This window comes from Lontra canadensis, unplaced genomic scaffold, assembly GCF_010015895.1.
Source record: "Lontra canadensis isolate GAN:19392208 unplaced genomic scaffold, GSC_riverotter_1.0 scaffold6, whole genome shotgun sequence".
Taxonomy (NCBI): Eukaryota; Metazoa; Chordata; class Mammalia; order Carnivora; family Mustelidae; genus Lontra; species Lontra canadensis.
In genome coordinates this window covers 33,344,887-33,358,150 of record NW_022631000.1, presented here as the reverse complement: position 1 = coordinate 33,358,150, position 13,264 = coordinate 33,344,887, and the positions used below count along the sequence as shown (strand labels likewise).

Here is a 13,264-nt window from a genome sequence, read left to right as displayed (position 1 = left end):
AAAGTACATCTAAATTATCAACCCACCCCATCCCTAGTCATTGACCTTATATCATATCACTTGTTCTCTTTCCTTTATCACACTACTATCTGCATTCATCTTATTTCCTTATTTACTTCTTTGTTTTCTATTTCCTCTCATCAGAAGGTGAGTTCCAGGTGAACAAGGACCTTTTCTGCCTTGTTTCCTCAGCATCTCTCCTGCCTAGAAAACTATGTCACATAGTAGAAGCTCAATAAATACCTACTGATTTAAAAAATGAAGTTAAATTTTAAGTATATTAAGTAAGCTTCCCGCACTTCCCTCATCAGATTCTCAGCCCAAGGCTGGAACAATTTCTCTCAGTGTGTTTTGGATGAGCAGGCAAACAAACTCCTCTCTGGCTTGTACCCGCTCATCTAAAGGTCTGCAAACCTCAACCTGTGCTCCTTCTTTCTTTCCTGCTCTGCATTTTCTCTTATCAGACACACAGACCCTGGATCATCTCTTTTTGGCTTCCAGCCATCCTGGCCATGTTCCAAGTCCTCTATCCTTGACCTTCAAACACCTCCATTCTTTATAAACCCTCAGTTTTTCTAAGAATGTTCAATTTCTTCATGCCTCTGAACAACTTCTTCTCCGCCATGCCTCATAGCACTCACTATCTTCCTGATCCACCTTCTCTGGCTCCCATCCACTAGACCAGGGGTTCCCTCACTTTTCTTTCAGCCCTGAAATGCTCTGTTCAAATAAATACCTTATTGATGTACAAGCAAGTAACATAAATTGTGGTGGATAATCTTGAAGTATGTAGACATGAAGGTGTGGCCCCACAGAGCCCTGCCATGGACACACATAAAGAGGTTAGGAAACCGCTACTCTGGCTGATTCTACTTTCTCAGACAAACACAGAGCATAAACATATCTATAGCCCAGTTACACTCCGATATTTAGGGTTGCTCACCTACAGATTTCTTTACAAAAGAGGACAAGGTAACACTTAGCCTTGATAATCTAAAGAGGGAACGAAAGGGAAGCTTTGAAAACAATTCCAATTTATCCCCAAATACAGAGTTCAGAGACTCTTCTGAAGGTGAGTGATTACTTAAGAAAATTCAGGCCATCATTCCTTCCAGTGAATCAATCCATGTACAAAAGAGCTTTCTCATATAAGGCTGATTTCATTGAAAAATTCCGTGGAGGGTAATTATTTTTCTATAGGTAGTGTGTATCTTTCATGTTGTTTTCCTTGCATGAAATTTATACCCTTGGAAGGGATCAAACTGTTTCAAATCTTATTACTTCTGTCCTTTGACATAGTAGTGTGTCATTCAAGTTAATCACAGTAGGTTTCTACTGCTTACAATTAATGTTCTTAACTGATGCATGGGTCTTTTAATCTGTGAGTTTAAGCAAGTCATTGTACTTCTTTGGGTCTCTGTTTCCTCATTTCTAAGATAAGGGTTTGGACCAAAACCTCTAATGTCCCATTGAGCTCTTCAAGTCTGTGCATGAGTAACCTTAATTATTGAGAAAATATAGGATCCTGGGGTCCCTGAGTAGTGCATTCAGTTAAGCATCTGACTCTTGGTTTTGGCTCAGGTCATGATCTCAAGGTCATGAGAATGAACCCTGTGTCAGGCTCTGTGCTCAGTGCTGACTCTGCTTGAGTTTCTCTTTCCTTTTGCTCCTCCCCTCTGTTTGCTCTTTCTCTCTCAAATAAATAAATAAATCTAAAAAAAAAAAAAAGAAAGAAAGAAAGAAAGGAAGAAAACATATGATCCTGTCATGTAAAAAATAAAAGAATATATATCTCTGGTTTCTATTGCCTGAGAGCACATTCCCTCTTTAAGCGAGAGGGAAAGTACAGAAAATGAAAAGGAACAGAGGTGTTTAAAAGTTTAAAACAACCAGAGAAATACAATATGCATTTTTCAAAATATAACACTTAAAACTGTCAGAATAAAAGCACACAGTAAGTTTGAAAGGCAGGAAGGTCTTTTAACAAGAGAAAAATAGGTTTTGTCTTTGAGGAAGAAGGTAAGAAATAGTTCTTGAAAATAAAAATGTATCATCTATTTTCATTACTCAGTTGTATAAAAAGACAAGGCATTTTACTGTTTTCAATGCCACATAATTATCACAACACAAAAATTCTATTTGGAGGGTATCAAAAGCAAGAAAAACAAAACAAAACCAAAAACAACTAACAAAAAAACAAAAGACAAAACCAACCAAACAAAAAAACACCAAAAACATGAAAAAAAAAACAAAAACCAAAAATCAAAAAAACCCATGCTTCTATGAGACAGAATGGGTGGGCTTTCTTAGTAATCATACTGTTTCCATTGTTCATAATAAGCTTGGCTTCATATGGAGGCAGACACCCTGAAGGATCTGGATATCCCTGAAAGAGGAGGGGTCAAGGAGGACCTAAGGAAATGGGCTTAGGTAATGATTTGATAAAAATCTATGACTAGGGTCCTTTTGATCAGAGGGGGTGTGACCCTCCCTCATCCCCAGCCCCTGAAGCGTATCTGCAGAGCCAGACGCCACAGTAGAGTTTGAAAATCATTGGCTAGAGGCACAGGCAAAGAAGCCAGGCTTCTCTAGTCAAAAATGCAACACCTTTCTTGGTAAAAGTTTGGTCACTTCATGTTAATCCTCAAATTATAATTGCCAATAAAATAAATTGCCAAAATAAATTACTGCCAATAAAGTTATGCCACTAAAATGACGTGGTATGCAAAAATACGGGACCTACAGAGTGTGTGAACACATCTCGGGCAAGCTGAATGTAGCAGAGAAAGAACTGGAGAGTAAAAACTGGAGAACTTGAGGGAAAGAGATGCACGGTTTGTGAGATGTGTGTAAGATGCTTAGAAAATACAGTCCCTCAGCTACTGATGTTCTAGAGCTCACACCTGCCCCCAAATCAAGGTGAAGAACTAGGCAGGACCTCGAAGGATTGGGTGCTTCTGCCTTCCTTTTCTTTCCTCTCTTCCCTGCCATCTTCCACTTCAACTGTTCATCCCCTGATTCATCCCCTGATTCATTTAGTAGTCACTCGATAATTCTTAAGGGTCAGAATCTGACCTGGATACTGGAAATAAAGTAAAGAATAATCAAGACATGCCACTGTTCATTACTTTTACAGTTTCCCAGGGGAAAAATGACTTTAAATAAAGAAGTATCCAGAAACCCATGTAGTACAGGAACATCAAGTTATCTTCATCTACTTCGAAGTTTCAGGGAAGGCCTTCATGAGTAAGTACAATTTAAATGTCAATTTAAAAGGTGAGGAGAAAGGAAGGGGGCTGAGCAAGCGGTAGGTGTGTATGGAATATTCCAGGCAAAGGGAAACAGCATACATAAAAGCCTGTAAGGGAGAAAATCAATGCAGACCAGTGATACACTGATACAATGATATTAAGACTTCTTCCAGCTTTATGACTTTTCCACTAGAATTTATTTCGTTAGCCTATCCTTTTCACCTTTTTTTTTTTTTTCATGAAGCAATACAGCCCTGAGGAAAAAGTTTTTAAGGGGGTTGACTTTTTTCCAAAGATAGCAAGGTAGTGGGAAAACTAGAATTAACTTTTACCTGATAGCTGGCTAGGGATGCAGAACAGAAACTAAGTGAGGGATGACGGGTGGAAGTGACTGGGAGACAGGAGCAAATATCATGGGGGCAGTAAGGAAAAAAGTGGAATTTCTCCCATGGCCACACATACTCTCCCTCCTCTCCCTGCAACCCTCTTCCCCAAATATCAGATTTAAAAAAAAAAAAAAAAGATTTTATTTATTTATTTGACAGAGAGAGAGAGAGAGAGAGAGATCACAAGTAGGCAGAGAGGCAGGTGTGGGGGGGGCAGGCTCCCTGCTGATCAGAGACACCCCCCCCACCCCCACCGACAGGGCGGCGCTCAATCCCAGGACCCTGAGATCATGACCTGAGCCAAAGCAGAGACTGAACCCACTGAACTACCCAGGCTGATATTTAAAAATATCAGATTTTAAAGAAAGGGGAGGTCCAAAAATATTCTAGTTATTACTCATTTCCAGGATGACAGAGTTTTTCCTAATATGCCCACTTCCCTCAACTGGTTGCTTGAGCTAGAACACCAAGTTGAGAAGTATTCCGGGGACTGAGGTTAGCAGGAATGGGCACAGTGACCAATAGCCCTATTTATGGAAGCAGGACAAGGCAGCAAGCATGCTATGTGTTTATGAGCCTAATCCAGATCATCAAAGGGCACCTAATTTGAACCGATGACTTCCAGGCTGTAAATGCCAGTGCTGCTGGGTTTTCTCTATCACTTGCTCATTTAAAGAACCCTACCAGCATAAATTACTATTTACAAAGTTGGAATGACGTAATGGAAGGAGCGATAGACAGGGACCAAAGTTCTAGCTCTGGTTCTACTACTGTTTTTCTGAGTGTTCTAGGGCAAACCTCAGAGCCTCAGATTTCTCTCCCATGAACTTTATAAATATATGACTCATTCCAGGTTTGATCACCAATGTGTTGTTTGACTATAGTTATAGTATCTCCCAGCCCAGCAGATGCAAACAGTGGCAGGACTGCTAAATGCCTTTGGTGCCCAAGATCCCCTTCTTCCTTTTAGTAACAGAACTTGGCTCCTCGTCGACCAAATTTTAAAGAGACACATACAGGGCCTCCCAGCTGAAGACTATCTTTCCCAGCCTCCTTGACACTTAGTTGTAGCCACATGACAGTGTGCTAAGCAATGGAATGCATGCAACTTCTGCATCACTTACACAAAGAGAAATCTCTTCTCTTTCCTGTGGCATGAAATGTGAGCATAGCACTGGTGAACCAACTCTGCACAAGTAGACTACTATCAAACATGAGAAGAGATCGATGTTCGAGCAATAAGATGGTCAAGGAAGCTGTGGCCCAGCCATCTCATGGAGCAGAGCTTCCTTCCTCACCTGACTGCCTGCCTCCTACTGTACTATAGGAGACAGAAATAAGCTTCTCTCTGGTTGCAGCTTCACTGTTTTTAGGTCTCTGTTACTGTAGGTTGACCAGAACCCAACTAACTTACAAACTCTAGGGCATACAAGGACCAGGAAGGCAATACAAGTTAGTGGTCATATAAATAAAGACTCCTCAAATCTGGAGAACAAATGCCCAGTGGCAAGAAGCAAACAGCCCTGTCCAACTGCTACCACATGGGAATGCAGGCCGAGGGTTTCCAATCCGACTAATTTATCAAGAAATCTGGATTCTCGAGTAAAATCTTACAAGGTTAAAAAAATTGGCAACTAATCCAAAATTTAAAAACACAAAGAGGGATGCCTGGGTGGCTCAGCCGGTTAAGCATCTGCCTTCAGCTCAGATCATGATGCCAGGGTCCTGGGATCGAGCCCCACATCTGGCTCCCTGCTCAGCAGGGACCCTGCTTCTCCCTCTGCCAGCCGCTCCCCCTGCTTTTGCACTCTCTCTCTGACAAAATAAATAAATAAATAAATAAATAAATAAATAAATAAATAAATAAATAAATAAAATCTTTAAAAAGAAAAAAAATGCAACAAAACTTCAGGTTAAATAAAAATGCCTCTATATAGACTCAAACCTCTGATGGCCAGTGTGTGACCTGTTCTAGATGATGAGATAGCACTGAATTTAAAATGCATAAAGACAGGAGCACCTGGGTGGCTCAGTCAGTTAAGCCTCTGCCTTCGACTCAAGTAATGATCCCAGAGTCCTGGGATGGAGCCCCACATCAGGCTCCCTGCTCAGCAGGGAGTCTGCTTCTCCCTCTCTCGCTGCTGCTCCTTCTGCTTGTGCTCTCTCTCTGTCAAATAAATAAATAAAATCTTAAAATAAATGAAATGCACAAAGACACCCCTCATCTCAAGAGAGCTTGTTTCTTTGCGGGGGGCGGAAGTAGGAAACTTTATCACACTGATATCAGAGACAAAGTACCAAAAAACACATATTTTTAGGACTGGAAAAATCTGAATGTTTTTAGGGCACAATCTTAAATATGAAAAAATCCCAGTTGATGATGATGACAATGTAATATAATGAGTCAAAAATGTCTCAATCACCCTCAACTCTGGAATAGGAAGTAGCTTAACAAGCTTATAATAGCTGCAACCCACACAGTAACTAGATTATCATAAAGTCTAACACTCCACCTCCCTTTGACTGTCTGTGCTACTAATTGTGGCCTTTTATAATACACCTTCTTCTTCATTTCAGTGTTGGTTAGCCACTCAAGAAGATACTTTACAGTGAATTTAGTCCCTGCCATTTGAACTTAATAATAAGGCAAACTAAATTTTGGCATAAATATATTTAGCTAATCGTTTTAGCTAAGGGGTAAGTTCAGACATAACCCATACATTGTAACCTATCAGGATCATCAAATACAGACTTACCTTACTTCTGAGTTACAAAATAATCACGAGGAAAACATTAAGAGAAGTAAGATCTTTCTCAAGTATCTGATAATGCATCACACAGCTGAATGTATCTTGTGTTGTTTTTTACACCAGTAAGCATAGGCACACGGGTGTAGTGGGAGCACAGCAAGGCTCGGAGACAATACGAAACACCCCAGGTGTCCAGCAGGTTTCTGTGGCGTAGGAAGCCCCTTGACTCACTGACCAGCATTAGAGTCAGAAAGCTGTAAAGGTTTGTCTGAACCCAAAGTGACCGATATAAGCAGTTCCCTAAAAATCCCATCCAAGAGATGTGAACGGGTACTGGGTTGCAAAATGTGTCTCACCGCGGACCACTCCCCGATCCTGGCTTGGTACCGCCCTAGATCATGATTCATCTGCTCAGTTCTCAAACAACTCAATTTACAGAGGAAATGAAACACTTAAAATTCACTTTTCAAAATGGGTCATCTGACTTCAATAGCAAGAATCCAGACACAAATCTGGAATTGTAAGTTTCCTTATTTCTCAAGAGACGTTCATTCAGTCTGCTGAGAATATTCATTCAGTCAAAGGAAGCTCACTATTGTGTGTAATATTGTCTGTTCGGAGTGAGGAACACAGAGGGTGACGCTCCCATCTGGCCTTAAGTCTTTGTATTATTTGTAAGTTTACACCAATTGTTTCTGTAGTTTTCTGTGTTTGTTTGTTTACCTCTTCATATATCCCAGTGCACTCATAGTAGTCTCTGGAGGGGAGGCCAAGTCGAGGCTGGTCAATCTATAAAAAATAGACAAGGAAGAAAATAAGCCATTCAGTTGATGTCGGACAGTTGGGACAACATAAGCATGTCTATCTATGTATGAACAAGATCCTAGTGTTCTTGCTCTTTATAGGGGTAATAATCAGACAATGAGTGACTACATATTAGGCAATGGTTTCCACACCACCTGGAAGTGTTACTCTGATGGGCAGTTAGGTCATCTGGAAGATTATGCTGCAGGTATCTGAGGAAAACCAAAGAAAACTTGAATGAAAATACACTGGGAAGGATTTTTTTTTTTAATGCAAAATGGATGGGGCAGGTGGACAAAAAAAATGTTACAATTTAGGACTTGCAATTTCTAAATTACAGATTTACAGGACATTTGGCTTCCTGAGATCCTACTATGCTCTCCTGGGGGACATTCTCTTCTACTCTCACCCTTAATGGGGATGGAAAAAAATCGAAAAGTGGAAACCTCTAGAGCAACCCTAGAACGGTTTGGCTGGGGAAATCTTGCCAGAGATTTCTTTTTTTTGACACTCCCCACCCTAGGAGGATAGAGGAGACTCCTCCTCAGTTCTCTCCTGCTCTGCTCAAATCCGGGCAGCTCTGTGTGTGAAAGAGAAAACAAGGCTCGGCTCTGGTGTGCCTGGTCCACTGTCTTCCAGTAAGAGCCACTGGAACACACTTGCAGTTCTGTGGGATTGCTTCCAACGCACTACATGGTTAGAGGACAGCGGGACAAGTGAGAGCATAGATGGACTATAGTGAGGAAGACAGCAGCTGAAAGAGCCCAGGACAATACGAAAGAAACAGAACCCAGAGGATTGGTATGGAAAGAACTAGCAGGTTCTTTCCACATAGAGAGCTCAGCCCCTTTTCCAAACTCCAAACTCCCCCTAGGGAATCTCTTCATGGTGATCTTGGGGGATGTTGGCATTTAAGAGTCAAAGGAGTGAATTCTGGAAGGAGAAAGGGGTCCACTGTAGAAGAGAGTTGGGTTCAATCCCTTTTATGATTTTGATAAAAATGGTCATAAAGATTTATGCAATAGTGACATAAATATGAATCTTTTCATACTTGCAACTTTTGGGGTACTTTCTTTTAAAGGAAACCAAATAAAAGTTCTGTAAATGTTTCAGTCCATTCCAAACATGCTCATTAAGCATTAATTTCATCTTGGGTGGTACCTTAAGTAAATGTAAATGAATGGCTTACATGAGAAAAAAAAATTAATAAATCCACTTTAAAAGAATATTTTATTTACCTTCACTGAAAGAAAGTTCAGATACTCTTTAATAACAACTAAAATTGTATTAAAAAACCCTTTTCTATGTTCTTTTTGGAAGCAATTAGAAATTTTTGGTTTCTAGACTTGCATTACTTATGTAAACCAAACTATGCTCCTTTCGTGAACACACAAAGAAATTGGATGTTTTTTCTAAATAGGACCCCTTTCATTTCTTTATTTTATGAAGAAAGCAGTGTCTAGACCTAGAGTAGCAGAAGGGAGAGATGAATGTCTGAAACACAGCACTGAGAAAATACTTTCAAAATTGGGAATCCAGGTACTGGGGACAGGGCACGAATTTATTACTATCTCGTTCATGCAGATCAAATGAGAATAGTCATTATTCCTAAATATCAGTAACAATGTATGTAGATGTTTTGTTACAATTTAGAGATAACTTTGGCTGTCTGCCACACAAACTTACATGAATTATATGGTTCACAGAGTTCTTATCATCAGTGCCAACAAAAAAATTAAGAATGACTTTTTTCCCATATTTAGAATTTAGTTGTGCAATAGCTTTCTCAGCTGTCCAAGAAGTACCTAAAGCAATGAAAGGTGAAGTATATTTTAGAAGCTTTAGTGCATTAATATGATACTATAATAACACAGATTTGACATGGAAATTATTTTTTTTTTAAAAGAAGGAAAATTGCCTTACCATATGTTTGCTCCCAGTTTTCTGTTGCTACTGGCCAATCATATATATCTGGTAACAGACTGAGTAGAGGTTTTCCACCTCTACTATCAATGGCAGCTTTTGAAAACAATGAAAATAAATTCATTATGAAATCTTTGCATTTTAGGGCACACTGTTAAGGTGATAAAATGGAGAGCACTTACATTCATTTATACAAGATCTGTACAATGTTTTTGCTTTCTGTACTGCTACTATATCTTCAGTTTTGGGTTCCTGAAGAACATCTGAAATAGAGCATTTAATAAACCACATTAATATAATTGCTCATTTGCAGCTGTAATTAACATTTGCAGTGCAAAGGTACAGGAAAGAAGCTTGCTTTTGTGTATGTTCCCTCCTTCCCCATTCTAAACCCTATAGGAAAAGCTAAACCCCTTACCAGATCATTATTCCTAGTGCAGAACTGGGAGTTGATTTCATTAGCCAAGTTAGATGAAAGTCTTTTTGACAAGATTATCTTTTTTTGTGAACAGTGATGTGTACTGCTCTGCCATACATAAGTTACTTTTTTTGAAATTGAGATTAAAAAGAAATAATAATGCAGAGGAATGTGGAATTTAATACAATAGTCTTCCTGATGGCTGGAAATAATTATCTTTGTGTGATTGTACTGTTCATGCTCCAAATAAACTGACTGAATTACTCTACTTGTTTGGATGTTTGAAAATAGCAAGAATTGTGTTTCTACAGAGTAACTTCTAGAAGAGGGGAACAGGAGAAGGAGGAGAGCAGAAGACCAGATGAGACTTCCTCAGCTTACTGGGGAGAAGGTCTTAGCTGGGTTAGAATAAATATACCTACTCTGGGATGCAAACACAGTAATGACTCAATATTGACTTCAGCCAGGGCCATCATGGAAAAACAATGGAGATGGCGTTTAGTGGCAATCTACTTCTTAAAATGTGAAATGGCGTAAGATACCATCTCTAGGGATGACAGAGTTATATCGTACGTGTACGCGTACCCACACATGAAAGCAGGAATGTGGAGCTGCCAACATATCCATTTCACTGTTACCACGCTCAGAGTGACTTAGTGGTGAGCCACAGAACTTGGAGGGATTATCGACTTTAATCTTCTGTGACATTCTCTGTAATGGCTAAGAGCCGTAGCTTTAAAATATGGATATATTAAGAGAGAAATCTTTGATGCATAGACACAAACTCCACTAACCTTTCAAAACGACTTCTAGTTCATCTCTTAAAATGTCAAAGTTACTGTAACGGGAGCTGGTCTCAGGAATGACGTTGCGTTTCAACCAGCCTCCACAGGCATATTTAAAAAAGTCTGTACAAGGCTCAGCAGTGGCATCCATGTTCTGAATCAGTCGAGCGGCTGGAAGACCAGAGAAAGAATGAGATAAAATGAAGGGTGTATTTCTTAAGTGTTTTGGAAGGGGGAATAAGAGCCCTGTTGTTTCTCCTTCATCGTCAAGTCAACTGGACTGATGATCCTTTTTCCTACTTAACGTAACTATCACTTGAAGAGGAATGGTGACTATCTATGTAGAGTCCTCTTTTCCTTTAATATAGTTGCTTGGGTTTCTTTCTGAGAGGTCTCAGTCCTCCCATCCTACATCTCACCCCCACCTCCAAATAACTGAGGTTCTTGCTAGTTCCTATCTCAGATGAAAAAAAGAATACCAGTCTGCCTTAGCCAACCCAAGCCTGGGGCTGACACAAGGTAGTTCTTCACTCTAATAACTGAAGCTCTTGTCTCTACTCCTCAGGTTGCTATGTCTCTGAAACTCCAAGGGATGTGGGACTGTTTTTTGTTTTTAAGTAATACCAACACCCCACGTGGGGCTCGAATGCACAACTCCAACAGCAGGAGTCAGGTGCCCATGTGGGACTGCTCATGGATTTCATCATTTCAGTGAGGATGTAAATCTGCTGTTATTACTTCTTGGACCTTGCTTACAAAATTTTTGCAATTCAAATTTGACATCTGATTTGCATTTGTTTATGTAGAGTCTGTCATTATAAAATTGGTTTTTAACTAAGCTTGTTAGCTTTTCTTATGTCCACTCTTTCATCTTGGAGAACCTCGATGAAAATGCAAATGAGCCAACAGCGAGTATCAACAGTGTGCAAAACACTGACTGTGCTCGGTGCCCCAGTTAGAAGGATGTATAAAATACAAATTACGGCTTGAGGAGGGTATTATGTACAACGCCCACAGTTTCTAACACCTGAATAGTGAGAAAACCTTCCCACGGTCCTCCCCATGTTCCTTCTCCTACAAGTTGAACTGTTCTACGGTGAAAACAAAAGAGCAATTGAGAACACAGTAGTATCGAGAGAGTGTTAAGTTCTCCAAGGAGCTTTTGAAAATACTGCGCTTTCTGAAGAAATTAATTAATTAATTAAAAACCTCCAACAATCGCTGAGGTGTGCGGATTCTTTCCAACTGGGAATGGTTCAGTTTATCTTCCAGCTGAACGTCAAGCCCACCCCCCTCCCGTTCTCACCACCTTCTGGGTGTGTTTGCTTGGCGGCCCCCTTGGGCTCCATGTCTCTGACGCCAAGCCCTGGGTCATCTCCAGACCAGTCCTCTCCTGGACTCCTGCGCTCTGCTCTATGACACGACCCCCATCGCGGCCTCCCAGGCTGGAGCCTTGTGTAAAACTCTGTTATTTCCCCCAGCCCTTTAGGCTTCTTGGTAACCCCTTTGCTTCTTTTCTGTACTCTTGCCATGATCAGTTTCTATTTTCACTCGAAGTCCCCCAACTACTCATGGTGCTAGTACCCTGTCCCTCCTTGGATATATTCCCCATGTCCTTCACAGATGAAACTTCCCCAAATACACTTTCGCTAGTCACTCTCTCACTGGAAAATGTCAGTGGCTTGACACTGTCCAGGTTAAATTACGAAACTCTTTTTTAAGTTGACCTCTAAATCTTTCGGAGACTCATCAAAATTCTCTCTCCGCCTTCTCTCTTTTCCTCCCCCTCTCTGTGTTTTCACACAAACTCTCTGCTCTAGCCAGACAGGCTTGCTCCGTGTGCCAAAAACACTCCTGTGTTTCTCCACCTGGTGCTGTTGTTTCTCCCACACTGGCCACCTCTAACTTCTCTTCCCTTTCTTCCCAAACACTACCCACTATTCAGGGTTCAGCGTATGTCTCATCTTTTCCTTGGAGTTCCCATGACTCCACACTTGAGGGATTATTTCTCTCTCAGGACTCCTGAGAGCTCATGGCCTCACTCAGTCCTGAATGCTCAGATGAGGTTTCTCACTGTGGACACCGACTCCGTCTTCCTGACCAAGTTGATGAACTTAGCCTCTTTGTATTCCCATCACCTGGCACCTCATAAAAGACGTGCACAAATGGTTGTGTGTGACCACCCTACTGAGTCATTGTGAGCCCCACTCGCTCCTCCTACACACCTCCTCTCCTGCCCCTGCGGGTCAGACCAGTTCTTATCTCATGGCCTCCAGTCCACCCCATCCTTGCAATGTCCACTGTTTCTGCTCTGTTTCGGGCCCTCCTTCTCTTAGGCTCTACTGAGGCCCTTTCAACCAAGTTACGGCCTCAGGCCTCTCCCCACTCCAATCCATCCCGTGTGCCAGTCCGATTATTGCCATAAGATTTTCGCATGCCATTTCCACTCCAAGGTTTTCAATATGTCCTGTCCGCATTTATAATAAAATCCAGAGAAACATATAAATATATACAAATATATAATAAAATCCACACCTGAAACTAATGTAACACTGTATGTTAATTACACACGAATAAAAAGAAAACAAGTAAAATCACAGATGGAATAAATGACTCAGAGAAATTTTAAAAAAGAAAAAAATCCAGATCCCACAGCATATTCTCACTCTGACCCGTCCAGTGAGGATTCTCTCTCCCCACTTCCTCACATGCGCCACCTGCCCCAATTAAATGACCCTGTTTGGTTTCTGCTGTGAACACCTTACAGTCTTCTGCTTTTGTAACTTTGACTGTGGTGCTTCCACCCCTATTAAAACATCCTTTTAAATTTTTTCATGTTTAGAGATTTGAGGTGTTTTCAAGGCTCAGTTCAAACTGTCCTTCTTCACCAAGGACTGTCCTTACAAAATCCGTATCAGCTGCCATAGTATTCATTTTTGTTGTCAGA

General features: G+C 40.8%; 1 protein-coding gene across 4 annotated transcripts in view; it reads right to left on the bottom strand.

Moving 5' to 3' along the window:
* MME (membrane metalloendopeptidase) overlaps positions 1-13,264 on the bottom strand; it is a 101,991-nt gene that overhangs the window by 57,708 nt on the left and 31,019 nt on the right. For all 4 annotated transcript variants that reach the window (XM_032852554.1, XM_032852557.1, XM_032852556.1 and 1 more), the window contains exons 4-8: positions 10,327-10,488; positions 9,297-9,377; positions 9,115-9,210; positions 8,878-8,996; positions 7,111-7,176 (exon numbers count right to left, since the gene is read on the bottom strand). In XM_032852554.1, coding sequence (XP_032708445.1) covers positions 7,111-7,176; positions 8,878-8,996; positions 9,115-9,210; positions 9,297-9,377; positions 10,327-10,488 — 524 coding nt within the window. The remainder of the gene's footprint in view (positions 1-7,110; positions 7,177-8,877; positions 8,997-9,114; positions 9,211-9,296; positions 9,378-10,326; positions 10,489-13,264) is intronic.